Here is an 18,206-nt window from a genome sequence, read left to right as displayed (position 1 = left end):
GGCATGATCTCAGCTCACTGCAAACTCCACCTCCCGGTTCAAGTGATTATTCTGCCTCAGCCTCCTGAGTAGCTGGGACTACAGGTGTATGCCATCAAGCCCGGCTAATTTTTGTATTTTTAGTAGAGACAGGGTTTCACCATATTTGCCAGACTGGTCTCGAACTCCTGACCTTGTGATCTGCCCATCTCGGCCTCCCAAAGTGCTGGGATTACAGGCAAGAGCCACCACGCCCGGCTCATTTTTTCTTTACATCTTTCAATGTGGATAGTTTCTATTGTCATCCCTTCACATCATTATTCATTTTCTTCTTCAATGTCTAATCTGTCCTTAATCCCATCTGGTGTATTTTTTTATCTCTAGAAGTTCTGTTTGTTTATATACACATTTTTTCCATGTTTTTATTGAATTATTACACATACAGAACACAGTTATAGAAACTATTTTGGACTGGATGTGGTGGCTCATACCTGTAATGCCAGCACTTTGGGAGGCTGAGGCAGGAGGATCCCTTGAGGCCCAGAGTTTAAGACCAACCTGGGCAGCATAGTGAGACCCATGTCTCTAAAAAAAAAAAAAAACTTTTAAATAATTGGCTAGGCGCGGTGGCTCATGCCTGCAATCCCAGCATTTTGGGAGGCCAAGGCGGGTGGATTACCTGAGGTCAGGAGTTTGAGACGAGCCTGGCCAACATGGTGAAACCCCGTCTCTACTAAAAATACAAAACTTAGCCGGGCAGTGGCGTGTGCATGTAATCCCAGCAACTCGAGAGGCTGAAGCAGGAGAATTGCTTGAGCCTGGGAGACAGAGGTTGCAGTGAGCCGAGATCGTGCCACTGCACTCCAGCCTGGCTAACAGAGCGAGACTCTGTCTCAAATAATAATAATAATAAATAAAAGAAAAACGGAATGCAAAAATTCCCAGCACCAAACAAGGCAACATTCACAACATCTGGCATGAATCATTCTTGTCTTTTTAAAATAATTTTTCTAGCTAAGAATATGTGACTGTACATTTTATTTTCTATTGAAGGACTTCAGTTGTCTGATTCATAAATTAAACTTCATTAAATTCATAAATTAAACTTCCCGATTACTTAAGAAATTCCATAAATCTAATAAATTAAATGTACATTTTTTAAAACTTCCCCACACGTAGATGGTTCTACGAGTCTAATTAAATGTTTACATGTGTTTAATCTTAAATTCTTTTAAATGTTTTAACAGTTTACAACCTTACAAGATTCTAATGGAAAATCACAAATCTAAATCAACCACTCACTTATATATTTCAAATTGCGATTACAATGTGGGCATTTTTTTTTTTTTTTTTTTTGAGTCTTGCCCTGTCACCCAGGCTGGATGGAGTACAGTGGTGTGATCTCGGCTCACTGCAACCTCTGACTCCCAGGTTCAAGTGATTCTTATGCCTCAGCCTCCCAAGCAGTTGGCACTATAGGCGCACATGCCACCATGCCCTAATTTTTGTGTTTTTAGTAGAGGCAGGGTTTTGCCATATTGGCTAGGCTGGTCTCGAACTCCTGACCTTGTGATCCGCCTGCCTCAGCTTCCCAAAGTGTTGGGATTACAGGCATGAGCCACCACGCCCAGTCTGTTAGCATGATATTCTAACAGGTCATATTCTCTCTTTTAAAAAATATTTATTTATTTGTTTATTTATTTATTTATTTTAGAGACAAGGTCTCACTCTGTCACCCAGGCTGGAGTGCAGTGGTGCCATCATAGCTCATTATAAACATGATCTCCTGGGCTTAAGTGATCCTCCCACCTCAGCCTCCCGAGTAGCTGGGACTACAGGCGCGTGCCACCATCCCCAGCTAATTTTTATAAAATTTTGTAGAGACAGGGTCTCACTCTGTCACCTAGGCTGGAGTGCGGTGGTGCAATCATAGCTCACTGTAGCCTTGACCTCCTGGGCTCGAGCGATCCACTCCCCTCAGCCTCCCAAAGTGCTGGAACTACGGGCACATGCCACCTGTACAATTTGACATTGCTGGACCTCTCCCAGCCTGGGGAGCAAATCCCCTGCCCCATCTTCTTGCTTTACTTTCTGGGTCAGGATCCTCATGGCTGATTTTGAACTGAAATCAGCAAGCTGATTCAGGGACCAGGGACTTTCCAGGGCAGGGAGTAGAGACTCAGAGGCTTCAAGAGAATGAAGGAGGATCGTGACTCTGGGAAACTAACTTCCCTTTGTCTCTTTCAGACCTCAGTGTGAACAGGGCTGTGTGGGATGGAGGAGGGTGCATCTCCCAAGGGGACCTCTGGGACCCTCAGTGCCAGCAGCTGTCTCAGAGCTTTGAGAAAGGTAAGGCAACGGACTCCAAGATCTGGGAAGATGGCTTACCTGCAAAAGGGCTAGAGCGACCCCTGCCAGGCTGGTGAAGCTGCCACATTTTACAGTGTGTGATGGCTTGTGATCTGGGGCCAGGAATTATGGGCAGGCATGGAATCACCCAAGCAGGGACTGTGGAAGAAAGGGGGTTCAGGTTGAGTTCAATTCCTAACAGTGTAGAAGGGAAGGCAGGAGAGACTAAAACACTGGAGAAACTGATTCCACTTCATCCTGAAAATGAATAATGACATCACTCATCTGAACACATTTTCAGTAAAAAGCCCAACTGAAACAATCACTCCTGACATAGAGAACCCGAAGAAACTCCTAAAGAAAACATCATTGTATCTTAAACAGGTTCTGTGGCGAACATCACCATAGGCACAACACCTACAAACTTCGTGGAGCAAGGAATATCTTTGAGAGACAGCGCCAACCCTGAGATGACCTTGATTGAGTACAGTGTGGATTCAGACACTTCTGGTGTCTCCAGTGACAGGAGGACACGAACACAAATCATAAAAACTTCAGAATCTACCAGTGACGCCACTACACCTTTCCCCGGTTCTACTGAAGATACTTCATCTCCTAAAACGCCCGAAGGCACCAACATGTGCATGTCAACACTGACTGAAGAAAGCACTTCATCAACAACGGATTTGGTCAGCACTGCACCTCAGAGCAGTTCAGAGGCGAGCACGTCTTTAACACCTGTGGTTGATACGAGCACACCTCTGACCACTTCTGTTCAGGCCAGTTCATGTCCTACTATTCCTGAAAGCACCACCATGCCCAAATCAACTGACAGTGAAGGAAGTACTCCATTATCAATTGTGCCTGTCAGCACCACGCCGGTGGCCACTTCTGAGGCTAGTACCCTTTCAACAACTCCTGTTGACACCAGCACACCTGTGAGCATTTCTACTGAAGCAAGTTCTTCTCCTACAAGTGCTAAAAGTTCCAGCATGCCAACCTCAACTCCTAGTGAAGGAAGCACTCAATTAACAATTATGCCTGTCAGCACCCCTGTGATCACTTCTACTGAAGCCAGTTCATCTGCTACAACTGGCAAAGTTACCAGCATGCCAACCTCACCTCCTAGTGAAGCAAGCACCCCATTAACAAGTATACCTGTCAGCACCACACCACTGTCCAGTTCTGAGGCTAGTAACCTTTCAGCAACTCCTGTTGTCACTGGCACAACTGTGATCATTTCTACTCAAGCCAGTTCAGCTACAACTGCTGAAGGTACCAGCATGAAAACCTCACCTCCCATTGAAGGAAGCACTCCAGGAACAATTATGCCTGTCAGCACCACGCTGCCTGCGAGTTCTGAGGCCAGCACCCATTCAACAACTCCTGTTGACACCAGCATACCTGTGACCATTTCTACTGAAGCCAGTTCATCTCGTACAAGTGCTGAAGGTACCCGCATGCCAACCTCAACTCCTAGTCGAGGAAGCACTCCAGTAACAACTATGTCATTGGGCACCACACTGGTGGCCAGTTCTGAGGCTAGCACCCTTTCAACAACTCCTGTTGACTCCTACTTTCCTGTGACCACTTCTAGTGAAGCCAGTTCTTCTACTACAATTGCTGAAGCTACTAGCATGCCAACCTCAATTCCTAGTGAAGGAAGCACTCCATTGACAAATATGCCTCTCAGCACCTCACCAGTGGCCAATTCAGAGTCTAGCACCCTTTCATCTACCTCTGTTGAAACAAACAAACCTGTGATCATTGCTACTGAAGCCAGTTCATCTCCTACAATTGCTGAAGGTACCACGATGCCAACCTCATCACCTAGTGAAGGAAGCACTCGATTCACAAGTATACCTGTCAGCATGACACCACAGGCCAGTTCTGAGGCTAGCACCCTTTCAACAACTCCTGTTGACAACAGCTCACCTGTGACCACTTCAACTGAAGCCAGTTCATCTCCTACAACACCTGAAGGTACGAGCATGCCAACCTCAACTCCTAGTCAAGGAAGCACTCCAGTAACAGGTGTGCCTGTCAGCACCAGGCCGGTGGCCAGTTCTGAGGCTAGCACCCTTTCAACATCTCCTGTTGACACCAGCACATCTGTTATCATTTCTACTGAAGCCAGTTCATCTACAACTGCCATAGGTACCAGCATGCCAACCTCAACTCCTCGTGAAGGAAGCACTCCATTAACAAGTATGACAGTGGGCACCACGCAGGTGGCCAGTTCTGAGGCTAGCACCCTTTCAACAACTCCTGTTCACACCAGCACACCTGTGACCACTTCGACTGAAGCCGGTTCATCTCCTACAACTGCTGAAGGTACCAGCATGCCAACCTCAACTGCTAGTCAAGGAAGCACTCCATCAACAAGTATACCTGTCAGTACCACACTGCTGGCCAGTTCCGAGGTTGGCACTTTTGCAACCACTCCTGTTGACTTCAACACTCCTGTGACCACTTCTACTGAAGCCACTTCATCTGCTACAACTGGCGAAGGTACCAGCATGTCAACCTCATCTCCTAGTGAAGGAAGCACTCCAGTAACAAGTATGCCTGTCAGCACCACGCTGCTGGTCAATTCTGAGGCTAGCACCCTTTCAACAAGTCCTGTTGACACCAGCACACCTGTGACCACTTCAACTGAATCCAATTCTTCCCCTACAACTGCTGAAGTTACCAGCATACCAACCTCAACTCCTAGGCAAGGAAGCACTCCATTGACAAGTATACCTGTCAGCACCAGTCTGACATCCAGTTTTGAGGCTAGCACCCTTTCAACAACTCCTGTTGACACCAGCACACCTGTCACTACTTCCTCTGAAGCCAGTTCATCTCCTGCAACTGCTGGAGGTACCAGCATGCCAATCTCACCTACCAGTGAAGGAAACACTCCATTGACAGCTGTGCCTTTCGGTACCACGGCGGTGGCCAGTTCTTGGCCTAGCACCCTTTCAATATCTCCTGTTAACACCATCAAACCTGTGACCACTTTTACTGAAGCTAATTCATCTCCTACAAGTGCTGAAGGTACCAGCATGTCAACCTCAACTCCTAGTGGAGAAAGCACTGGATTAACAAGTATTACTGTCAACCCCACGCCAGTGACCATTTCTGAGGCTAGCACCCTTTCAACAACTCCTTTTGGCTCCAAAACTCTTGTTACCACTTCTACGCAAGCCAGTTCATCTCCAGCAACTCTTCAGTTCACCACTATTCTTAAGTCTACTCCAAGTGAAGGAAGCACTTCATTAACAACTATGCCCCTCAGCAGCACACATGTGACCAGTTCTGAGGCTAGCACACCTTCCACACCTTCTGTTGACACCAGCACACCTGTGACTAGTTCTACTCAGGCTAGTTCAACTAATACAACTCCTGAAGTTATCACCATGCCAATATCAACTCCTAGTGAAGGAAGCACTCCATTAACCACTATTCCTGTCAGCACCACACGTGTGACCAGTTCTCAGGATAGCACCCTTTCAACACCTTCTGTTGACACCAGCACACCTGTGAGCACTTCTACCCAAGTCACTTCATCTCCTACCACTCCTGAAAGTACCAGTATGCCAATCTCGACTCCTAGTGAAGGAAGCACTCCATTAACCACTATTCCTGTCAGCACCACACGTGTGACCAGTTCTCAGGATAGCACCCTTTCAACACCTTCTGTTGACACCAGCACACCTGTGACCACTTCTACCCAAGTCACTTCACCTCCTACCACTCCTGAAAGTACCAGTATGCCAATCTCGACTCCTAGTGAAGGAAGCACTCCATTAACAACTATTCCTGTCAGCACCACACGTGTGACCAGTTCTGCGGGCAGCATGCTTTCAGCACCTTCTGTTGGCACCAGCACACCTGTGACCACTACTACCCAAGTCAGTTCATCTCCTACAACTCCTGAAGGTACCAGGATGCCAATCTCGACTCCTAGTGAAGGAAGCACTCCATTAACAACTATTCCTGTCAGCACCACACGTGTGACCAGTTCTGAGGGCAGCACCCTTTCAACACCTTCTGTTGACACCAGCACACCTGTGACCACTTCTACCCAAGTCAGTTCATCTCCTACAACTCCTGAAGGTACCAGTATGCCAATCTCGACTCCTAGTGAAGGAAGCACTCCATTAACAATTTTGCCTGTCAGCACCACATCGGAGACCATTTCTGATCCTAGCACACCTTCAACACCTCCTGTTGACACCAGCACACCTGTGACCACTTCTACCCACGTCAGTTCATCTCCTACAACTCCTGAAGTCACCACCATGCCAATCTCTACTCCTAGTGAAGGAAGCACTCCATTAACAACTATTCCTGTCAGCACCACACGTGTGACCAGTTCTGAGGGCAGCACCCTTTCAACACCTTCTGTTGACACCAGCACACCTGTGACCACTTCTACCCAAGTCAGTTCATCTCCTACAACTCCTGAAGGTACCAGTATGCCAATCTCGACTCCTAGTGAAGGAAGCACTCCATTAACAATTTTGCCTGTCAGCACCACATCGGAGACCATTTCTGATCCTAGCACACCTTCAACACCTCCTGTTGACACCAGCACACCTGTGACCACTTCTACCCACGTCAGTTCATCTCCTACAACTCCTGAAGTCACCACCATGCCAATCTCTACTCCTAGTGAAGGAAGCACTCCATTAACAACTATTCCTGTCAGCACCACACGTGTGACCAGTTCTGAGGGCAGCACCCTTTCAACACCTTCTGTTGACACCAGCACACCTGTGACCACTTCTACCCAAGTCAGTTCATCTCCTACAACTCCTGAAGGTACCAGTATGCCAATCTCGACTCCTAGTGAAGGAAGCACTCCATTAACAATTTTGCCTGTCAGCACCACATCGGAGACCATTTCTGATCCTAGCACACCTTCAACACCTCCTGTTGACACCAGCACACCTGTGACCACTTCTACCCACGTCAGTTCATCTCCTACAACTCCTGAAGTCACCACCATGCCAATCTCTACTCCTAGTGAAGGAAGCACTCCATTAACAACTATTCCTGTCAGCACCACACGTGTGACCAGTTCTGAGGGCAGCACCCTTTCAACACTTTCTGTTGACACCAGCACACCTGTGACCACTTCTACCCAAGTCAGTTCATCTCCTACAACTCCTGAAGGTACCAGTATGCCAATCTCGACTCCTAGTGAAGGAAGCACTCCATTAACAATTTTGCCTGTCAGCACCACATCGGAGACCATTTCTGATCCTAGCACACCTTCAACACCTCCTGTTGACACCAGCACACCTGTGACCACTTCTACCCACGTCAGTTCATCTCCTACAACTCCTGAAGTCACCACCATGCCAATCTCTACTCCTAGTGAAGGAAGCACTCCATTAACAACTATTCCTGTCAGCACCACACGTGTGACCAGTTCTGAGGGCAGCACCCTTTCAACACCTTCTGTTGACACCAGCACACCTGTGACCACTTCTACCCAAGTCAGTTCATCTCCTACAACTCCTGAAGGTACCAGTATGCCAATCTCGACTCCTAGTGAAGGAAGCACTCCATTAACAATTTTGCCTGTCAGCACCACATCGGAGACCATTTCTGATCCTAGCACACCTTCAACACCTCCTGTTGACACCAGCACACCTGTGACCACTTCTACCCACGTCAGTTCATCTCCTACAACTCCTGAAGTCACCACCATGCCAATCTCTACTCCTAGTGAAGGAAGCACTCCATTAACAACTATTCCTGTCAGCACCACACGTGTGACCAGTTCTGAGGGCAGCACCCTTTCAACACCTTCTGTTGACACCAGCACACCTGTGACCACTTCTACCCAAGTCAGTTCATCTCCTACAACTCCTGAAGGTACCAGTATGCCAATCTCGACTCCTAGTGAAGGAAGCACTCCATTAACAATTTTGCCTGTCAGCACCACATCGGAGACCATTTCTGATCCTAGCACACCTTCAACACCTCCTGTTGACACCAGCACACCTGTGACCACTTCTACCCACGTCAGTTCATCTCCTACAACTCCTGAAGTCACCACCATGCCAATCTCTACTCCTAGTGAAGGAAGCACTCCATTAACAACTATTCCTGTCAGCACCACACGTGTGACCAGTTCTGAGGGCAGCACCCTTTCAACACCTTCTGTTGACACCAGCACACCTGTGACCACTTCTACCCAAGTCAGTTCATCTCCTACAACTCCTGAAGGTACCAGTATGCCAATCTCGACTCCTAGTGAAGGAAGCACTCCATTAACAATTTTGCCTGTCAGCACCACATCGGTGACCCTTTCTGATCCTAGCACACCTTCAACACCTCCTGTTGACACCAGCACACCTGTGACCACTTCTACCCACGTCAGTTCATCTCCTACAACTCCTGAAGTCACCACCATGCCAATCTCTACTCCTAGTGAAGGAAGCACTCCATTAACAACTATTCCTGTCAGCACCACTCGTGTGACCAGTTCTGAGGGTAGCACCCTTTCAACACTTTCTCTTGACACCAGCACACCTGTGACCACTTCTACCCAAGTCAGTTCATCTCCTACAACTCCTGAAGGTACCAGTATGCCAATCTCGACTCCTAGTGAAGGAAGCACTCCATTAACAATTTTGCCTGTCAGCACCACATCGGTGACCCTTTCTGATCCTAGCACACCTTCAACACCTCCTGTTGACACCAGCACACCTGTGACCACTTCTACCCACGTCAGTTCATCTCCTACAACTCCTGAAGTCACCACCATGCCAATCTCTACTCCTAGTGAAGGAAGCACTCCATTAACAACTATTCCTGTCAGCACCACTCGTGTGACCAGTTCTGAGGGTAGCACCCTTTCAACACTTTCTCTTGACACCAGCACACCTGTGACCACTTCTACCCAAGTCCGTTCATCTCCTACAACTCCTGAAGGTACCAGTATGCCAATCTCGACTCCTAGTGAAGGAAGCACTCCATTAACAACTATTCCTGTCAGCAGCACACATGTGACCAGTTCTGAGGGTAACACCCTTTCAACACCTTTTTTTGACACCAGCACACCTGTGACCACTTCTACCCAAGGCAGTTCATCTCTTACAACTCCTGTAGGTACCAGTATGCCAATCTCGACTCCTAGTGAAGGAAGCACTCCATTAACAACTATTCCTGTCAGCAGCACACATGTGACCAGTTCTGAGGGTAACACCCTTTCAACACCTTTTGTTGACACCAGCACACCTGTGACCACTTCTACTGAGGCCATTTCATCTTCTGCAACTCTTGACAGTACCACCATGTCTGTGTCTATACCCACGGAAATCAGCACCCTTGGGACCACTATTCTTATCAGTTCCACCCCTGTAACGAGGTTTCCTGATAGTAGCACCCCGTCCATACCATCTGTTGACACCAGCTTGTCCGTGACCACTGCCTCTGAAGGAAGTTCATCTCCTACAACTCTTGAAGGCACCACCATGCCTGTGTCAACTACGAGTGAAAGAAGCACTTTACTGACAACTCTCCTCAGCCCTATATCTGTGACAAGTCCTTCTGAGGCCAGCACACTTTCAACACCTCCTGGTGATACCAGCACACCTTTGCTTACCTCTACCGAAGCCAGTTCATCCTCCATACCTGCCGAAGGCACTACCATACATATTTCAACTACCAGTGAAAGAAGCACTCCATTAACAACTCCTCGTGTTAGCACCACACCTCCAACTAGCTTTACTGAGGCCAGCACACCTTCAACACCTCCTCTTGACACAAGCACAACTTTTACCCCTTCTACTGAAGCTGCCTCAATTCCCATCATTCCTGTAGCCACCACCAGATCTGTATCAATGACCACAGAAGGAAGCACACCTGGGACAACCATTTTTATTCCCACCACTCCTGTCACCAGTTCTACCTCTGATGTCATTCCTGCAACAACTGGTGCTGTATCTACCCCTGTGATAACTTCCACAGAATTAAACACACCATCAACCTCTGCTAGTAGTACCACCACATCTTTTTCAACTACTAAGGAATTTACAACAACTGCAATGACTACTGCAGCTCCTCTCACATATGTGACCATGTCTACTGCCCCCAGCACAACCAGCAGAGGCTCCACTACTTCTGTATCAACGCTTTCTGCAGCCAGTACACCTCACACCTCTACTTCTGTCACCACCCATCCTGTGACCCCTTCATCAGAATCCAGCAGGCCGTCAACAATCACTTCTCACACCATCCCATCTATATTTCCTCCTGCTCACTCCAGTACACCTCCAACAACCTCTGCCTCCTCCACGGCTGTGATCCCTGAGACTGTCACTACCATGACCACTGGGCCAAAACCCAGCACAAGGACCGCTTCCTCCCCCACGGTGACCACCACCACTGTCCCCACGACTACTTCTACAATTAAGAGCACCTCCACCTCAACTACTGTGACAACAACCACAACATGTAAGTGATTTCTTGAATTTTCCCTTTTTTAAATTATACTTTAAGTTCTAGGGTACATGTGCACAACGTGCAGGTTTGTTACATATGTATACATGTGCCATGCTGGTTTGCTGCACCCATTAACTCATCATTTACATTAGGTATTTCTCCTAATGTTATCCCTCCCTCATCCCTCCACCCCACAGCAGACCCCGGTGTGTGATGTTTCCCGCCCCGTGTCCAAGTGATCTCATTGTTCAGTTCCCACCTATGAGTGAGAACATGCGGTGTTTCGTTTTCTGTCCTTGCGATAGTTTGCTCAGAAGGTTTCCACCTTCATCCATGTCTCTACAAAGGACTTGAACTCATCGTTTTTTATGACTGCATAGTATTCCATGGAGTGAACAGGCAACCTACAGAATGGCAGAAAATTTTTGCAATCTATTTATCTGACAAAGGGCTAATATCCAGAATCTACAAAGAACTTAAACAAATGTACAAGAAAAAAATCAAACAACCCCATCAAAAAGTTGCCCATCAAAAAGTGGGCAACGGATAAGAACAGACACTTTTCAAAAGAATTTACCTTTTTGAAACTGACCTTTCTTTTCAATCTCCACTCACTACTTTTTGTGGTTTTCTTCTTAAACATTTACTCCTAAACTCCTTTTGCTCTGACTTACTTGTTTTCCAATTGATAAAACTCGCATCAAGGTTTTCTGTCTCAGCACTCTCTCACTTCTCCACTCTCGCTGTTTCTTGCACAAGTTCCCCTTTTTTGAACAAAGTATTACCTCTCTTTGCCTGGGCACCTCAATCTCCAGTATTCTGTCCACAAGTCCTGTTTTCCCTCTTTTGTATTCTGCAGGTCTCTGTTCCATTGCACTTTGTATGCCATAATGTTATTAACTCTGAGTGGTTTATTTATGTTTTATTTTAAACTTTTTAGTTTACTTTGTAAACTTTCTAGTGGATTTTCTCACTGATTTTGTTCATACTAAAGTACAAACTTTTTTTTTTTTTTGCAGAAGGTTTTTGCCAATTCATTCATGTGTACCTTTGTCAAGTATCTCTGCCACCATTCACTTTTATTTTGATTCATCTTATCCCCTGAGCATCCGCTATAGAAGCAAAAGAAGATTCCTTCACTTCTACCAGCTCTGAATTCTACCTCCAATGCCTATGAGTGTTTTGCTGTCCTTACGTATCCCTCTCCTTTCTCTGACTCAAGAACTTTCACTCAGCCTTCTTCTCTCTTGTTAGGGTAAGAATTGCACCATCCAATACCTGCTATTATAATATCCTGTATATTGTATTACATGAATCATGTAATATACTAATAGACCTGTGAGTATGACTCCCAGATTAAGAATATTTTGCATACATTTTTAAAAGTATGTTAGTTAAAATACCTGAAAACTCTGATTTATTTAGATGACTAGGCTCACAGGTATATGATCTGTGTCTGCCCACAGAACTGCCCAATCCCATCTTGAATTGATGACGGTGAAGGTGGTTCTTCAGTTTTTGACTACTACGTTTTCTCTGGACTTTGTGATTTTTTCCTCTGCTGAATTCTACTTTGCCTGAACTTTTCTTTTTCTTTTTCTTTTCTGATGGAGTTTCACTCTTGTTGCCCAGGCTGGAGTGCAATGGCGCGATCACTGTTCACTGCAACCTCCACTCCCCAGGTTCAAGCGATTCTCTCACCTCAGCCTCCCGCGTAGCTGGGGTTAGAGCGCACACCAACACACCCAGCTAATTTTTGTAGTTTTGGTAGAGACAGGGTTTCACCATGTTGGCCAGGCTGGTCTTGAACTCCTGACCTCAGGTGATCCACCTGCCTCAGCTTCCCAAAATGTTAGGATTACAGGTGTGAACCACCATGCCTGGCTGGATTTTCTATCATATGGCTTTTTTCCCTTGATTCTCTCCAATGTCTTTGTCTTCTTGAGCTCTCCAATTCTCAGATGAGTGGTCTGAGCATTTTCAGGTGGGAGATCTGGACCTTGTATTTCCAGGAAGCCTCGTAGGTGTCTCACGACAAAGGCCAAGTGGCTGCAATGCCACTGGACCCACTATCTGGTGTTGGTCGCATCTTTAAAAGCAGATTGTCCTCCTTCTGTCTTCCTCCTCTTCCCCAGAGATTGGCCTTCCCTTTAGACTGTTGAGCAATGGGTGAACGCACCCCAGCGTCTGCTTCTGTTGTTTCTCACTAACTCGTGTTTTGGTACTTAGCTCAGATCTGGGCATCTTCAGTAATGAAAGCGAGAAAGAGACGGAGGGAGGAGACTGATTTATGTATGGGTAAACCCATAGGATGTATGGGTTTCCGGTGTGCCCAGGACTCTTGACTTCTCTCTTCTATTCTTTCCGAACGTCTTGGAGCAAAAGCCCATGAATAGAGGCTGCATGATGTGATTTTCATGAGTGTGGATCCTGCTCTCTGAGTCTGTTTAGGGTAAACCAGAAGGCAGGGGTGAGGCAGGTCTTTGCAGAGTCTAAACATACCTCATGCCCTTCCCCAGACAAAACACACCTTGAATACTGATCTACCCAGGCACAGCGATTTTCAAGAAAAAGCAAAGTAAACAGAGCTTTCGATTTTCCAGGTTGCTTGGCACGGATATTCAAGAGTTGGCTATCACTACTTCCTACCTATTTAAACTAAGAGGAGTTTATTTGTTGTACTGCAATTTAAAAAGGAGTTGTTAGGCTGGGCGTGATGGCTCACACCTGTAATCCCAGCATTTTGTGAGGCTGAGACTGGAGGATTTGTTAAGGTCAGGAGTTTGAGACCAGCCTGGGCAACAGAGCAAGACCCCATCTCTACAGAAAAATTTTAAAAATAAGCCAGACATGGTGATTCATGCCTGCAGTCCCAGTTACATGGGAGGCTAAGGTGGGAGGATTGCTTAAGCCCCGTAGGTCAAGGCTGTAGTGAGCTATGATTGCACCACTACACTCCAACCTGAATGACATGGTGAGACTCTGTCTCAAAAAAAACAATAAAATAAGGTCTAGACTCCTCCCTCAAACTCCACATCCCAGTAAATTAAAAAGAATCAGAAAGAGTCATAACAGTAACGATTGCCAGTATGGGCTTTTCCAAAGCAGGTGTTGAAGAACAACGACCATCTTTCTCATTTTCAACCTGGGTGGAATGTAGACTGGTCAAGTTCACCTGGGTTTTTCCTTCCTCATCCCTGACTGTGTCGTTCACCTCTCACAATGTCAGATTTCTCTTTCTTCACGTTTTTGGGGTAAAGTCAAGCATGCTGGACTAGGACTGGGTGAAGTGTAGCCTAAATGTGGACCCATGGAGAGGTGGCTTAGCCTCTCTCTGCCTCACTTTGTGGGTCTGTGAAGAGAGGATAATGGTAACTGTCCTGTGCACCCCCGGGGTCTCATGAGAGTATCAAATTAGGCAGTGTTGGAGCCGGGCGTGGTGGCTCACACCTGTAATCCTAGCATTTTGGGAGGCCGAAGTGGGCAGATCACCTGAGGTCAGGAGTTTGAGACCAACCTGGCCAAACAGGTGAAACCCTGTCTCTACTAAAAATACAAAAACTTAGCTGGGTGTGGTGGTGCGCGCCTGTAATCTCAGCTACTCGGGAGGCTGAGACAGGAGAATCACTTGAATCTGGGAGGTGGAGGTTGCAGTGAGCCACGATTGCGCCATTGCACTCCAGCCTGGGCGACAAGTAGGAAACTCAGACTCAAAAAACAAAAACAAATTAGGCAGTGTCCGTGTAAATGTATTGTAAGCTGTAAAGTGCTGTGCTCAACATATAAATCCCTGTTCGTTTCAGTGAGCTGCCTCAATGGAGGAACTTGGAAAGAAAACTTCTGTGATTGTTCCACAGGTGTTGGAGATCAATGCTCTCGCTGCAAGAATGGAGGCACCTGGGATGGGGAGAAGTGCCTGTGTCCTACCCCCTATGGTGGGGAGTCATGTGAGGAGGTGGTCAACAACATTGACATAGGTGAGTGCAACCCCAGGCCCTCCCCCCTCTCCATGCCCTGGGACCCAACCTCCATACAGGCACCAGTTCCTACCCCACCTTGATGTGAGGCCAGGAATAGGGCCTCTTCTGCACTGTGGTGTTTTTTTTGTTTTGTTTTGTTTTGTTTCCACCCAGAGCTAAGAACGCTAAGGTATTACAAGATGAATAAATAGGCCAGGAACGGTGGCTCTCGCCTGTAATCCCAGTGCTATGGGAGCCTGAGGCAGGATCACTTGAGGCCAGGAGTTTGAGACCAGCCTGGGCAACATAGTGAGATCTCATTTATTAAAAAAAAAAAAAAAAAAAAAACTTAGCTGGGTGTGGTGGCGCATACTTGTAGTCTTAGCTGTTTGGGAGGCTGAGGTGGGAAGATTGCTTGAGCCCAGGAGGTCAAGGCTGCACTGAACTATGATCTCACCACTTCACTCCAGCCTGGGCAACAGAACAAGACCCTGTCAAAAAAAAGAAAGAAGGAAGGAAAAAAGAAAGAAAGAAAAGAAAAAGAAAGAAAGGAAAGGAAAGGAAAGGAAAGGAAGGAAGGAAGGAAGGAAGGAAGGAAGGAAGGAAGGAAGGAAGGAGAAAGAAAGAAAGAAAGAGAAAGAGAAAAGAAAATGAATAAAAGAAAAGAAAAGAAAAGAAAACAAGAAGGTGTATTTTGGATACAAATTTGGCACAAAATTTTACCATAAAATACAATGGAGGTCACTCCCTCCACCTAGGCTGGGGGGCAGAACTTCTGAGTAAGAAACTCAGAGATGCTTTGCTCAGTAAGTCTACCCACCTCAGCGACACCGGAGACTGTCTCTGCCCAAATGGAACTGACTGTGACAGTGACCAGTGTGAAGTTCACCGATGAGCTAAAAAACCACTCTTCCCAGGAATTCCGGGAGTTCAATAAGACATTCACAGAACAGGTAAGTCTGGGAGAGCAAGGCCCCATGGCCACTCAGTTCCCCCCAGAGCAGAGTTTGTAGGGTAAGAAGGCAGCAGGGGGCTGTTCCCTTGTTAGATGTGCAGGAGTTCCCTCAGGCCCCCACGTCCTCAGGGCTTGCCAGTGGAAGGGGGAAGAGATGAGGCCAGGTTTTACCTGGGGGCTGCAGGAGACCCCTGAGGCAGGGCAGGTCTCTGGAAAGAAACCACTCCATTTGATGAGTGTGCTATGATGCTGTAGGACAGGAGCATCCCCTGGTCCTGTGCCCTCCTGATGTCCCACGGAGAGGCCCCATGGTCTCTCTGGGATGACACAGTGGCCCCTTGCCTTTCAGATGAACATTGTGTATTCTGGGATCCCTGAGTATGTTGGGGTGAACATCACAAACCTACGGTAAGTGTCTGGGCCCGTGGGAAGAGGGTCTGTGGTGTGGAAGCAGCAGTCATAATTATAAAGGCAATTAGAACTGTGCCTCCTGCATTGCCGTGCTCAGGCAGCTATTGCAGAATACCACCAATGGGGCAGCTTAAACAACAGAAATCTATTTCTCCCAGTTCTAGGGGCTGGAGGTGTAAGATGAAGGTGTGGGTGGGTGTGGTTTCTCTGGAGGCCTCTCTCCTTGGCTTGTGGACGGCCACCTTCTTACTGTGTCTTTGCATGGTCTTTCCTCTGTGCACACCTCCCTGCTGTCTCTGCATATCCAAATTCCCCCTTTTTATAAGGACACCAGTCAGACTCGATGAGGGCCTACACTAATGGCCTCATTTTAACTTACTCACCTCTTTAAAGACCCTATCGCCAAATATGGTCACATTCTGAGGTTCTGGGGGTTAGGGCTTCAATATATAAATGTAGGTGGCACCAGGTGCAGTGGCTCACACCTGTAATCCCAGCACTTTGGGAGGCTGATGTAGAAGGATTATTTGAGGCCAGGAGTTCAAGACCAGCCTGAGGAACATAGCAAGACCTTGTCTCTACAAAAAATAGCAGGGCATAGTGGCGTGCACCTATAGACCTGGCTACTCAGGAGGCTGAGGCAGGAGGATCACTTGAGCCCAGGAGTCAGAGGTTAGAGTAAACCAGGATCGCACCATTGCACTCCAGCCTGGGCAGCAGAGTGAGACTCTGTCTCTAAAACAAAACAAAACAAAACAAAAAAACCAAAAACCTCAAGGATGGCCTCTTCTGTGGTTCCCATTCCTCTATCCATCTTCATCACTGAGTCTTCCCTAAGACTTCCCGGAGACTCACTTTGTAGAAAGTTATCTTAGGCACCACTGCTGGGAGAACTCCTATAGCAGGGGGCTCAGTGCAGTGCCTAGGACAGAGTCATCACCCCAACTGTCCTCCTACCAGCTCTGCCTTCCCTTGGGATCAGAGAGGGTGAAGCCTGTCTGGGATGGATCTGAGAGGTAAGCACCCAATTCTGACCCCAGGACATCTTCCCTTCCCTCCTCAGTCTTGGCAGTGTGGTGGTGGAGCATGACGTCCTCCTAAGAACCAAGTACACACCAGAATACAAGACAGCTTTGGACAATGCCACCGAGGTAGTGAAACAAAAAATCACAAAAGTGACCACAGAGCAAATAATGACCAATGATAATTGCTCAGGTAAACTCTTGGGCTTCTAGGGAGGGAAGGGAGAGGGGATCAGAGCTGGGGCATGACCTTCTTAACAGAGAGGAGGGCTGGGAGTGAGGATGGTTAATGGGCAGGTACAAGAATCACTGTGGGGTCCTAGAGTACCTGGGGGTACAGCCCAAAGAAGCCCCAGGATTGGGCCGAGAGAGTCTTTAACCTTCATCATCCTCCAGCCCATTTTGTCCCTAGGGTAGGGGAAGGGACAAAGGCAAATGGAGACAGCAAGAGAACATGGAGATCCAGGAATTCGTCCCGGAACCTGCAAGGCCAGACATACAAACAGACCAGATCTTGCAGGGTGCCAGGACTAAGGGCTATAGGACAGGGGAGTCTGCTGGAAATGGGGACCCATGGGCCTCGTTACGCGGGGGTTCATCTAAGTGTGTGGATCATGGCAGAAGAGGGAAGAAGGAGGCATCAGGAAGGCATGGTGGCTCACGCCTGTAATCCCAGCACTTTGGGAGGCTGAGGCGGGCAGATCACTTGAGGCCAGGAGTTTGAAACCAGCCTAGTCAACATGGTGAAACCCCATCTCTATTAAAAATACAAAATTAGCTGGGCATGGTGGCAGGCGCCTGTAGTTCTAGCTACTTGGGAGGCTGAGGCAGGAGAATCACTTAAACCTGGGAAGCAGAGGTTACAGTGAGCTGAGATTGTACCACAGCACTCCAGCCTGGGTGACAGAGCAAGACTCCATCTGAAAGAAAGAAAGAAAGAAAGAAAGAAAGAAAGAAAGAAAGAAAGAAAGAAAGAAAGAAAGAAAGAAAGAAAGAAAGAAAGAGAGAGAGAGAGAGAGAGAGAGAGAGAGAAAGAAAGAAAGAAAGAAAGAAAGAAAGAAAGAAAGAAAGAAAGAAAGAAAG

At 47.2% G+C, this 18,206-nt stretch overlaps 2 protein-coding genes across 2 annotated transcripts in view; both read left to right on the top strand.

The window, feature by feature from the left end:
• Positions 1-3,788: 3,788 nt before the first annotated feature.
• On the top strand, positions 3,789-7,138 carry LOC112620624 (mucin-17-like). The gene is made up of 4 exons (XM_025379356.1): positions 3,789-4,031; positions 4,560-5,082; positions 5,437-6,758; positions 7,088-7,138. Exons 1-4 carry the CDS (start codon positions 3,789-3,791, stop codon positions 7,136-7,138), a joined length of 2,139 nt encoding a protein of 712 aa, XP_025235141.1.
• Positions 7,139-7,502: 364 nt separating this feature from the next.
• MUC17 (mucin 17, cell surface associated) overlaps positions 7,503-18,206 on the top strand; it is an 18,861-nt gene continuing 8,157 nt past the window's right edge. The window contains exons 1-6 of the mRNA XM_025379355.1: positions 7,503-8,528; positions 9,591-10,788; positions 14,634-14,753; positions 15,561-15,688; positions 16,040-16,098; positions 17,165-17,316. Coding sequence (XP_025235140.1) covers positions 7,503-8,528; positions 9,591-10,788; positions 14,634-14,753; positions 15,561-15,688; positions 16,040-16,098; positions 17,165-17,316 — 2,683 coding nt within the window. The remainder of the gene's footprint in view (positions 8,529-9,590; positions 10,789-14,633; positions 14,754-15,560; positions 15,689-16,039; positions 16,099-17,164; positions 17,317-18,206) is intronic.

Source organism: Theropithecus gelada, chromosome 3 (genome assembly GCF_003255815.1).
Source record: "Theropithecus gelada isolate Dixy chromosome 3, Tgel_1.0, whole genome shotgun sequence".
NCBI classification, from domain to species: Eukaryota; Metazoa; Chordata; class Mammalia; order Primates; family Cercopithecidae; genus Theropithecus; species Theropithecus gelada.
The sequence above is the reverse complement of the archived record's forward strand: the minus strand, read 5'-3'. Positions and strand labels throughout refer to the sequence as shown.